Source organism: Stegostoma tigrinum, chromosome 7 (assembly GCF_030684315.1).
Source record: "Stegostoma tigrinum isolate sSteTig4 chromosome 7, sSteTig4.hap1, whole genome shotgun sequence".
Taxonomy (NCBI): Eukaryota; Metazoa; Chordata; class Chondrichthyes; order Orectolobiformes; family Stegostomatidae; genus Stegostoma; species Stegostoma tigrinum.
The window spans coordinates 76,890,516-76,902,711 of record NC_081360.1 but is presented as its reverse complement, the minus strand read 5'-3'; the positions used below and the strand labels follow the sequence as shown (position 1 = coordinate 76,902,711).

General features: G+C 40.4%; 1 protein-coding gene across 1 annotated transcript in view; it reads left to right on the top strand.

Annotated features, from left to right (window-relative positions):
• Positions 1–12,196, top strand: part of LOC125454115 (low-density lipoprotein receptor-related protein 1-like) — a 1,886,982-nt gene that overhangs the window by 1,388,632 nt on the left and 486,154 nt on the right. Inside the window, exons 34-35 of the mRNA XM_048534492.2 lie at positions 7,190–7,315; positions 8,983–9,114. Coding sequence (XP_048390449.1) covers positions 7,190–7,315; positions 8,983–9,114 — 258 coding nt within the window. The remainder of the gene's footprint in view (positions 1–7,189; positions 7,316–8,982; positions 9,115–12,196) is intronic.

The following is a 12,196-nucleotide window of genomic DNA, read 5'->3' as shown; positions in this document are numbered from 1 at the left end:
TGAAAGAGCAGACGGTCCCACTTCAGGAGGGGAGAGAGGACATGGTGACAGTGAATGTAATAAGCAAATCTGAAAGTTCCAGGAGAAATGGGAGAATATGACTAGTAAAGCTAAATGAAAGGGAAGAAATAAGAGTTGGTTCCACACTTGAAGGTGTTGAACTCAGTATTAAGTCCAGAAGGCTATAAAGTACCTATTCTGAAGATGAGGTATTGTTCCTCCAGTTTGCACTGTGATTCACTGGAGTCTGCAGCATGCTGAGGACAGACAATGTGAGCAGGACACTGTGTTAAAATGACTGGCGACAGGAAGTTCACAGTCATACTTGTGCAGAGACCGGAGGTGTTCTGCAAAGCAGTCACCCAGTCTGAAATAGCACAGTATGGAGCTGGAGGAACACAGTAGGCCAGGCAGCATCAGAGGAGCAGGAAAGGTGATGTTTTGGGTCGGGACCCTTCTTCAGAAATGGGGGAGGGGAAGGGGGTTCTGAAATAAATAGAAAGGGGGGGGCACGGTGATAGCAGGTAGATAGTGAAGCAGACAGGTGGGAGAGGAGACAGACAGGTCAAGGAGGTGGGGATGAAGCTAGTAATTTGAGTGTAGCTAGGTAGTGATGGGGATTGGTCAGTGAGGTGGGAGGGGTGGATAGGTTGGAGATAAGACATTACCCTTAACAATTTCTCCTTCAATTCATGCTTACCCTTAACAATTTCTCCTTCACTCATCCTCACCCTTAACAACTTCTCCTTCACTCATCCTCACCCTTAGCAACTTCTCCTTCACTCATCCTCACCCTTAATAGTTTCTCTTTCTTTTATCCTTATGCTTAAAAACTTCTCCTTCACTCATCCTTACCCTTAGCAACTTCTCTTTCATGAACGTCCAATCCTTGTACATTTGCATTCCCCATGCAGATGTCCAAAAGGCTCTCTGCTTCTTCCTCTCCCTCAGACCCAACCAGTGCCCTTCCACCACCGAAACCCTTATCCCCTTAACAGAACTCATCCTTACCCTGAACAACTTCTCCTTCAACTCATCCCACTTCCTACAGACTAACTGGGTGGCCATGGGAACCCACACGGGCCCAAGCTGAGCCTACCTCTTTGGAGGATACGTGCAACAATCCCTCTTCTGGCCCTATCCCCCACCTCTTCCTTCATGAAATCGATGGCTGTATTGGCACCGCCTCGTGCTCCCATGAGGAGTTCAAACTGTTCATCAACTTTACTAACACCTTCCGCCCCCAACCTCAAGTTCACCTGGACCATCTCAGACACCTCTCTCTCCTTCCTGGACCTCTCTGTCTCCATCTCCGGCAACCACCTCCAAACTGATATCTATTTCAAGCCCACTGACTCCTGCTACCTAGACTACACCCCTCTCACCCATATCCCTGCAAAAATGTGAGCCCCTACTTACAATTCCTCCAGCTCCATGGATCTGCTCCCAAGATAAGGCGTTCCACTCCCAAACATCACAGATGTCTTCGTATTTCAAGGACTCAACTTCGCCCCCTCGGTGGTCGAAAACGCCCTCGACCACATCTCTTGCATTTCCTCACCTCATCCCCTCCCCGCAATAAAAACAAAGACAGAATTCCCTTGTCCTCGCGTATTACCCTATTAACCTCCGAATTCAATGCATCATTCTCCACTGCTTCCACCACCTGCAATCTGACCCCACTATGGAGGATATATTTCCCTCCCTACTCTAATCTGCCTTTCAGAAGGACCGCGCTCTCTACGACTCCCTCGTCGACTCCACACTCCCACTAGCCCCACCACCCCTGGCACCTTTCTCTGCAACTGCAGGAGGTGCTGCACCTGCCCCTACACCTCCCCACATGCCTCCATCCCAGGCTCAAAAATACCTTCCACATCAAACAGATGTTCACCCGCATATTCGCTAATGAGGTCTTTTTTATCTGCTGTTCCCGATGTGGCTTCCTCTACATTGGGGAGACCAAGTGGATGCTCGGAGACCACTTTGTTAAGTACCTACTCTCAGTTCATGACAAACGACAACACCTCCCAGCCGCAAACCACAGTAACTCCCTCTCCCAATCTCTGGATGACATGTCCATCCTGGACCTTCTCCAGTGTCACAATGATGCCACCCGGAAACTGGAACACCAGCACCTCGGATTCTGCCTTGGAAGCCTACAACGCAATGGTCACAATATGGGCTTTACTTGCTTCATAATCCCCCAACTCCCGACCTCATCCCAAGACCAGCCCCCCTCTCATCTCCACCTCCTTGGTCGTCCCTCCCATCGATCTGCTCCTCCCACCTACCCACTCCACTATCTACCTGCTATCACCGTACCCCCTCTATTTATTTCAGACCCCCCTTCCCCTGCCCCATTTCTGATGCAGGGCCTATACACAAAACTTCAGCTTTCCTATGCCTCTGATGCTGCCTGCTGTGTTCATCCAGCTCCACACTGTGTTATCTCAGACTCCAGCATTGGCAGTTCTTACTATCTAATCTATCTATCTAAGTAGACGAATTGGGTGCAGCAAATATGATACAACATTGGCGGAGGCACAGATGAAATGCTGCTTCACCTGGAAAGACTGGTTAGTCCCTTGGATGGTGAGCAGGGAGGAAGGAGCAGATGTTGCACTTTCTGCGGTTACATGGGAAGGTGCCATGGGAAGAGAGTTAGTGTTGATTGTCATGGAATGCTGGGCCTGAAGCAAAAGTAGTATAGACGAGGATAATTTTAAGATAAGTCATAGACTGGGGAAAAAATAAACCAGTTGCTCTATTGTTCATAATAAGAAATACATACCACATTTCTCCACCATTACTATTAATTGTAGAGAACAAAGGGTCAGTAAAAATAGACCGTCAGTTTATTGAGAACCACAAAGCAGTGAAAATTAAACAGATATAACATGATATATGTATATTAATACAAGGAGACAATTTCAGAAAGGTCCTCATAACTTTTTTTCAATCACTTGACAAATCAGTTGCAATTTTTTAAGGATGTTAACTCCCAGAGCTGGATATGGTTTCCTTGGACTGTCTGAAAACTTTCAATAAAGTTCTACAGAAAAGTTTAGCATGTAAAATTAAGACTCATTGGATTGAGGATAGTATAGCTGCAGCTGTACAAAAGCTCTGGTGCGGCCTCACTTGGAGTATTGCGTACAGTTCTGGTCACCGCATTATAAGAAGGATGTGGAAGCTTTGGAAAGGGTACAGAGGAGATTTACTAGGATGTTGCCTGGTATGGAGGGAAGGTCTTACGAGGAAAGGCTGAGGGACTTGAGGCTGTTTTCATTAGAGAGAAGAAGGTTGAGAGGTGACTTAATTGAGACATATAAAATAATCAAAGGGTTAGTTAGGGTGGATAGGGAGAGCCTTTTTCATAGGATGGTGACAGCGAGCACGGGGGGGAAGCATAGCTTTAAATTGAGGGGTGAAAGATATAGGACAGATGTCAGAGGTAGTTTCTTTACTCAGAGAGTAGTAAGGGAATGGAACGCTTTGCCTGCAACGGTAGTAGACTCGCCAACTTTAAGTACATTTAAGTCATCATTGGACAAGCATATGGACATACAGGGAATAGTGTAGGTTAGATGGGCTTCAGAGCGGTATGACAGGTTGGCACAACATCGAGGGCCGAAGGGCCTGTACTGTGCTGTAATGTTCTATGTTCTATGTTCTACAGTAACCAAAGTTTAGGAATAAACAGGTCTTTTTTGACTGGCAGACAGTGACTCATGGAGTATTGAAGGCATCAGTATTAGGACCCCAGTTATTTACAATATATTTTCATAATTTGGATGAGGAAACTAAACGCAATATTGCCAAGTTTACAGATCACAGAAAGTTGGGTGGGAAGGTGAACTGTGAATATGATGCAGAAATAGTGAGTGTGATTTGGTCAAATTGAGTGAGTGTGCCTATTTGTGGTGGGTGTTGTATAATGTGGACAAATGAGAGGTTATCCAATTTAGTTGCAAACAAAAAGATATAGATTATTATCTGAATGGTGCTAGATTGAAAAAGAGGGAAGTGCAAAGAGGCCTGCGTGACCTTGTACACCAGTCATTGAAAGTAAACATACAAGTGCAGCATGTGGTGAAGAAAGCAACCGTAGCCCTTCAAAGCAACGGGAATCAAGTACAGGGACAGAGATGTTTTGCTGCAAAAGTTCAGGGCCCTGGTGGGACCACTCCGAGAGTGTTGTGTGCTGTTTTGGTCTCTGTTTCTGAGGAAGGATGTTCTGGCTATGGAGGCAGTACAACAAAAGTTTATAAGATTGATTTCTGGCATGGCAAGACTGACATATGGGTCAGTTAGAATTGTTTAAAAGGATAAGGAGGATAAAAAATTACTATAAAATTCGAAGAGGATGAGACAGGAAGGATGTTCCAAATGACCAGGGAGTCCAGAACCAGGGAGTCACAGTTTAAGGATACAGGTGAGGCCATGTAAGACTGAGATAAGAAAAAAAATTTCTTCGCACAGAGTGTGGTGAGCATGTGGAATTTTTTTTGACACAGAGAGTGGTTGAGACCATAACATAGAATGTTTTCAAGAAGGAGTTAGATGTGGTTCTTAGGGCTAAAGAGATCAAAGAGTACAAGGAGAAAATGTGACCAGGATATTGGATTGGATGATCAGACATAATTATGTTGAATGGTGTAAAAGAGTGGAAGGGCTGAGTGGCCTAATTCTGCCCCTACATTCTATGTTTCTATACATTTAAATGTTAACTCATTGAACTTGCATTACATGAAAGGTTATTGACATGAAACTTTAACTCTGTTTCTCTCTTCAGCTGCATTTATCATTGTTATGTCATAGAATTTATTTTGTCCAATTTTAATTTGTTTGAAATATGCTCTGCATTAGAAAACAGAAGGTGAGAAATGGTCAAACATTTAGGAGGAAACAGGAATGACTCCTGCTGTTTTCTGTTCTAGGTCCTGCTATTTACTCATCATTAGTCCGTAGTATCTTATAGTCAGGTCTTCGCTTTCTTTGTAAACTGAAATTAGGATTTGTTTTTTTTCCACATGGTATTTAGACTTGTAAAGTGAAGTAAATTTGAGCAGTCTTGACCAATACTCCCTAAGGTTTGTTGTGGGGCATGGACCTCTAAGGATCATAATACAGAAGTGCAAATAATTTGAAAATGTGACTTTTAGGAAACTTGCTCCTTGATTGACTACTATTATTTAAAATATTGAGAGGCTTAATGACTTCAGAATAGCCAGTTTAATTGCACTAGTTTCAGGAACTCTAAGGGCCATGTAAAGTCACCACAGTCCCACTGGACCATAGGGCAACTTTCTCATTTGGAAGAGATAGCTGGTTGTGTTTCAACCTGGGCATCACCACACCTTGCCAAGAAGTTAAAAAGAAAAGTCCTTTATGGTCACCCCAGCCTGTGTGGAAATTGAATGCACACTGTTGGCCTCACTCTGCATTGCAAATCAGCTGTCCAGCCACATGAACTAAATAACACCCCAACAGACATGTATATGCACTGCCGGCAGTGGAGTCAAATACATTAGAGACATTTAAGCCTTGGACAGGCACATGGAGGAGAGTAAACTATAGGGTATGCAGGGTAGTTTGATCTTAGTAGAATAATAGGTTGGCACAACATCATGAGCCGAAGTGCCTGTACTGTTCTATGTTCTATGAGTAATAAAAGTTCATGAACAAGATTTTACTGTAGAAATTATTACATTGTGATGAGTTATAGATTTCTCAAATAAGCATGCACAGTGAATGCTGTTGTCTGAAGGCAGTCAAAAAGGGAGTTAAGCATAGCCAGTGCCTCAACATATGGAAGCAAAATTGATTATTAGAAGCATATTACTCAGCCTCAATGGTGTCTTCATTTTTTTTTTGGTATTGGAGAGAATTTCCTAGTGCTAGTTCAGAAGTTTTTGAGGTATTTTGTAAAAATTTCTTCCGGGAGAATTTGTGATTGCACGGAGAGCTGTTAGGGCTGAGAGGCAGAGGGAATCAAAGAATTGGGAGGGATGCTAAGTTTGCTTCCTGAGGCCATGACATCAACAGGTAGTGGGTGAAAGAGAGGACATTCTTCCTGCCCAGAGGCTCATACATCTAAGACAAATTGAGGGATGTTATATAAGATGCCCAGGGCCCTGGAGGAATCCAATGATGATATAATAGAGCTGCATATCATGAGTTATAAATAGCATCCAAATTATGGGTTTTGATCAAAAACATCCAACAATTCTAGTCTGATTGTGAAAAATTTCTCATCCTTACGTAATGCAGAATTTCAGAAGCAAAATACTGTGGATGCTAGAAAATTGAAATCAAGATAGACAATACTAGATTTATTCTCAAGTTCATGCATGGGGAAGAAAATAGAGTTCATGACTTAGACTGATGATCATTCATGAAGAATCACATTTGGACCATTTATACTGAGAGCTACAAAACCTAGAATAAATATTTTGCCATGAACTTGAATGTTGGTTTCAATGATGAATATGAACGTTAAATGATATTTGCATCTCCTCACCTGACTTAAGTCAATGCACCATGTAGGCGATGGTCTATTGGTATTATCACCAAACTGCTAACCTATCAACTGAACTAATATCTAGGTGACCCAGGTTCAAATCCTACCAAAGCTGATGGTGGAAATTGAATTCCATTTACAACATTTAAAAAGCATCTATATGGGTTCGTGAATAGGATGTGTTTAGCGGGATATGGACCAAATACTAGCAAATTGGACTACACAGATTCAGGTGGATGAGTTGGATGAAAGAGTCTGTTTCTGTGCTGAATGACTATAACTTTCTCCTTCAAATGTAGCTGACAGAAAGTAAAGCTTTCCTGTCTGTGGAACAATTTATTTTGCTAAGATAAAAAGGCCAACATGCTACAAAAAGATCATTACCACTTTGCTATGGTAGCACAATAATCATAAATTTTAATGCTAGATAGACTAATGCCATTACTGCAGTTTGACATAATGCTCCATTATTTTAGTGAAATGTGCTTTTCAGAACTGTTTGACATAGAAAGGTCAGCTCCAATTTCAAATAAAGTTAGACTATTCATCAATCATATGGCGCAGATTACTATACAGTCAAGAGAAGTCCCATTATTCATGTAGAAGAAAGGTAACTGAAGCATTGGTAGACTCCTGAACATCGATTTTATATGCTCCATTTAGGTACTAATCTGTGTAGTGTGAACAATGGTGGATGCTCTCAGCTCTGCTTGCCAGTCTCAGAAACAAGGAAAACATGCAAGTGCACGATGGGATATCAGTTACGCAGTGATAAAATGTCATGTGAAGGTAAGTCTTGTTATCAACTGGATAAAACAACAGCTTTTCGGGGTGTATGAAGAAAAGTAATTAACTTCCTTTTATCCCAATTATAGTGAGAGAAACTTATTTGGTGCTGACTCTCAGGATAACCATATCATATCAGCTTCCTACGGCTGCTCTCTCAGCTCATTTACCTTCACCAAGGTCCTTCATCATTAGAAACCAGACAAAAGTGGAACTGGTACCTACTCCCAAAAATCCAATAATAACTCCCCACCATCACGATGTATATTTGAGGAATTCAGATCTGCATGTGCAGCTGATGCTGCAGATAACAGAATATTTACCACCTCCTCTTTTGCATCTTCACATAAGCCTTGGAAGGCACAGTGAGAAATAATGTGAGAGACAGCTTTAAAACCTTATACACATCACTCATAAAGCTCACTGTGCTTCTGTCTGTATTTATGCATGTGGCTGTGTGTCGCAGCGAATAAAAAATCACAGCAACAGAGCAGACGGTTAGATGCAGCTATCAGAGGAATACACACACTGTTTACACAGTAATGCCCTCAATTAATTCTAACATGAAACCTTCCCTGATGAAGGAAAGAGATGCATTCAGAATGTAAAGTAGAGGCAACTTGTGGAGCCTGACAAAATGTTGACAATAGCTGAAATTGGGCTGATTCCACAAACCAGGATGAAGTTAAAATGTATCAACTTCAATAGAGATCTATTTCTATTTCTAATTTGAAATGTTTCTGTTAAAATGGTTAATTTTCTTTTTAGTGTCACGCAGAGAAACATTTTGTAATTAAGTTTTGAATCAAATACCTTCCAACAGTAATTAGTATTTAGTTTGTCGCAGATCTATTTTGCATAGTTTTTTTTCCCCCTTCTGTTTGGTCTGGTAACTCTTGTTACAAAAGTCCAACTCGAATTTCCTGCTCCATCACCGGTGACAATTGAAAATACTCTTTAAATAGCTGAATAAAATGTTTTCAGTTCTGTCAAGAATTTTAGCTTACACTGCCTTCACTTCAATGAATGCTATTGAAATCAATCATTAAACGCTCCAAAGATCGCACATTGCTGTTGAAAAGAACAGCATACCTTTCCTAAATTATAACTGTAATCCATAGCAATGTTAATAGAGTATTGAAAGGTACACATTTGGCAAGATAAGCTAGAAATACAATTTTATGTCACAAGTTTCAATATATGTACAGTGAAATTATACTGAATAGCAATTTTTTATCTCGTTTTCAACTTTTTCACTTGTTTGTAAACATGTTGGTGCACATCAGTTTGTTGTTATAGAAACTATCTGATTTTCACTTCCAATGAAGTGATTACTCATTTACAGTTTTTTGTCCAATATAGTGAAGGAACTACTGCTTTAAACCTACAGTAATGATAGTAGAAAATGAAGCACCTTGAATCACACATAAAATATTGATTTTGGGAAAGTGAAAGCATGTTGCAAATTAATGTCACTTTGAACTACATCTGCTCTACTATAACTTGACATCAGTCAAAGCCTGGACAGAAATGTCTACTTCTGTACAAGCTTTGAAAGCAATATTGTCAAAATATAAATTGTGAAATCAATACCTATTTGAATCTTGTTTTCCCATTTACTTATTTTCTAAGGGAATAACATAGGGAAACATGATTTATTTATTGACTAGGTTTTGAATCTTTCCTGATGTATTCTCTTCATGAAGAAATCAGAGGAATATCACTTGAACCCAATGATAAATCAGATGCCTTGCTGCCAATATCTGGGACATCGCTTACAGTAGGAATAGACTTTCATGCAGGTTTGTATCTTTTTTGGTCGGTTTTGTTCATATACGAAGGGTTAATGATTGTGCGTTCATTGGAGCATGACATAAGTTTATTTATCACAATAAAACTACAGGCTGAAGTATCAGCTATCTTCAGGAGGGAACATATTTTTAAATTACCTATTTGCCAGCATGAAAATTTCCCGCAAATCTTTAGTTTGGCTTTTGTTTTATTTTTCTTTATTCATTGAAAGAAGCTTCTTTTGCAACAACTGGGTGTAACTTAGAACAAATTAACAGGATATGACTTAAATAAGCCTCTTGTGACAGTTAGGAATAAATACATGGTTTGCCTGATGTTTTAACTGAGAATTGTAAGTAACATTATTGTATGCTGGGTTACTCCTTTTCCTTGGCTGAACATGGGTCAAAATTTTTGGCTGACCTTGAAATAAATTAAATAAGGGTATTTACATCTTAAAGTATTACTTCTCACCTTGAATACATTGCAGTCCTGACATTGCCTGGTTATTTCAATTTGCCTATAAATTAGCTTCCTACTTATCTGAAAATGACCAATTAAAACATAACCAATATCAGCCATGAAAGGCAACCAGTCTTTATTTGACACACCGGTACAATAGGAAGTCAAAGATGTCATGCAGATAGATATTTCATGGTAAAACAATGTGATAGGAAACTGACACAACAATAATCAAAGTTGTAAAGTGTCCTGTTGATGCAACAGCCATCTCAGTTTCAGTTAGGGAATATTCCATGTGTACTGCTTGGCTGGAACCCCAATTCAAAAAAGGATTGCAAAATTATAAGAAGAATGAAGCTGAATGAATCAGCCTTTAAGAGAACCAGCATGAGTGTGATGACTGAAATATTCCTTACTCTGAAGTGACCTCTCGGGTTATCCAATGGCTGCACATATATAATTCTTCACCCAAAGTAACAATCTTAATGCTTGAAATAACTGGCCTAAAACCCATACTTTGATTCGGAGTGGTGAGGGATGTTGTTTAATTTTTCCTTTTCCTGTTGTAATGTGGCATGTGGCAACTGTATTTGCTGAATTTAATTGCAGAGTTTAAAAACCAGAGTTTTAGACACTATGGCTGGAGTTTGGGATCCTGGGACTGACAGTGTTAATTAGTCGGGTTGGTACTGTACATAGTCACTACACTCTTCACATACCTACCAGAATTAAGTCTGGGGTGTGTGGTTGACATTTCTGCCAAGCTGCTAGTTGAGGCTCCTAAATTGTCAACAGCAGCTTCAGTTCCCCAACGCTGGAATTACCATAACTGCATGTAAGCCTGATAGGTCAATCTGTATGTGCAGCTTATCACCTCAGCATGGTGGAAATATGTGTGAGGGGTGCAGGTGGGTAGAGGATCCCATGATCAAAGGCACTCAGAGTATGGCGAAGGGACTGGACACAATGTAGGGATGTGTCAATTGAGAAATGCCTCCTTGTCTTTGTTTCCAAATCCCCTACCCCATCCATTCCCCATGAACCCCAACCTAAGAAATCCACCCAGTTCCTGAGTCCTCTGTGTTCCAGAGTGCTATACCAGCAGCAAGCAATAGACAATATACAATAGACAACAGGTGCTGAACTAGGCCATTCGGCCCTTCGAGCCAGCACCACCATTCATTATGATCGTGGCTGGTCATCCACAATCAGTATCCTATTCCTGCCTTATCCCCATAACCTTTGATTCCATTAAGCAATGGCATCTTCCAAGCACTGCCAAATGCAAGACCTTTTAGGAACACTGAACTTGAAACACTCACTCTGTTTTCTCTCCACGAATGCTGTCAAACCTGCTGAGCTTGCCCAGCAATTTCTGTGAATGTTTTATGAACATGAGACCATAAAAAATAGGAATAAGAGTTGGCAGTTTGGCCCCTCAAGCCTTCTCTGCCACTCAATAGGGTCACGGCTTATCCAACACACCTTATGTCTATATTCTTGCCCTTTATGCGTAATCCTTGATTGCCCCATGTTCAAGAATCTACCTATCTCAGACTTAAATGGACAGCCATAATCGTAATGAATGGTGGTGCAGGCTTGAACGGCCAAATGGACTACTCCTGCATGTAGTTTCTATGTTTCTATGACTGTCCTCACAGCTCTCTCTGACATGGAACTCTAAAGGCACTCAAGCCTCTCTCAGAAGAAATTCTTCCTCATCTCAGCCTTTACCAAAATTACTGGAAGAACAAAGACTCAGGTTCATTTATTTTGCCTTCTACTATCCAAGGATATACATGATGTATGCTGTCAAAAATGTATTCACTGGAAACACTTCTTCACATGATAACATTTTTACACATCAAAGGTTCATGTGAAGCTAATCATGAATGAATCAACATTTGATATCTCTGATCTCACTCCTATCTTGCATAACACTTGGTAATTTCCGTCTGGTTTCTTCATGGATTTGCAAGTGTAGTCACTCTTCCTATATTTGATAGTAACTAATTTTTGCAATATGCATCGTGTCAACAAGACTTTGATATGTTAAAATGTTCAAGCTTTCCTAAGTAATTCAAGTTTTGGATCTGAAATTTTAATTGCACTAATTTGTTTGGGTTTTCTTTGCAGCTGTATAAAAGAACAAATATTTAAAAGCACAAAGTTTAAACATGATGAAGAATTAAATTCCAGAAGCCATCATGAACTCTACAACTGGCTTAAGTTAATGTTTTGCCACTTACTTAGAAGAGCCTTTGTAGTTTAGATAATCATGACTGTGAATGCCGATTAGGAAAACAAAAATTGAACACAGATCCCCTTATTTAATTCTTTTGAAGTTCGGGATTAGTAGCAGGTGCCTTTCGCTCAAAATCTTTCTGCCTTTAATATTGAAATACCAAAATCCAGTTCAAAAGTGTTTGTAAATTTCTCAGCTGAAGAAGTGGCATCTGTAATCAATGCATTACAAATGCATCTGGTACTGTGCACTGCAGGAGAAGTTAAGACAAACATTTAAAGCACTTCAGATGAGGTTTAGATTATTTGATTAGATTAGCTATAGGTGGACTGCTTCAAAGTTCTTCTGAAATTCTTTCTTTAGTGAATAATTGGAAGCACGTGTCT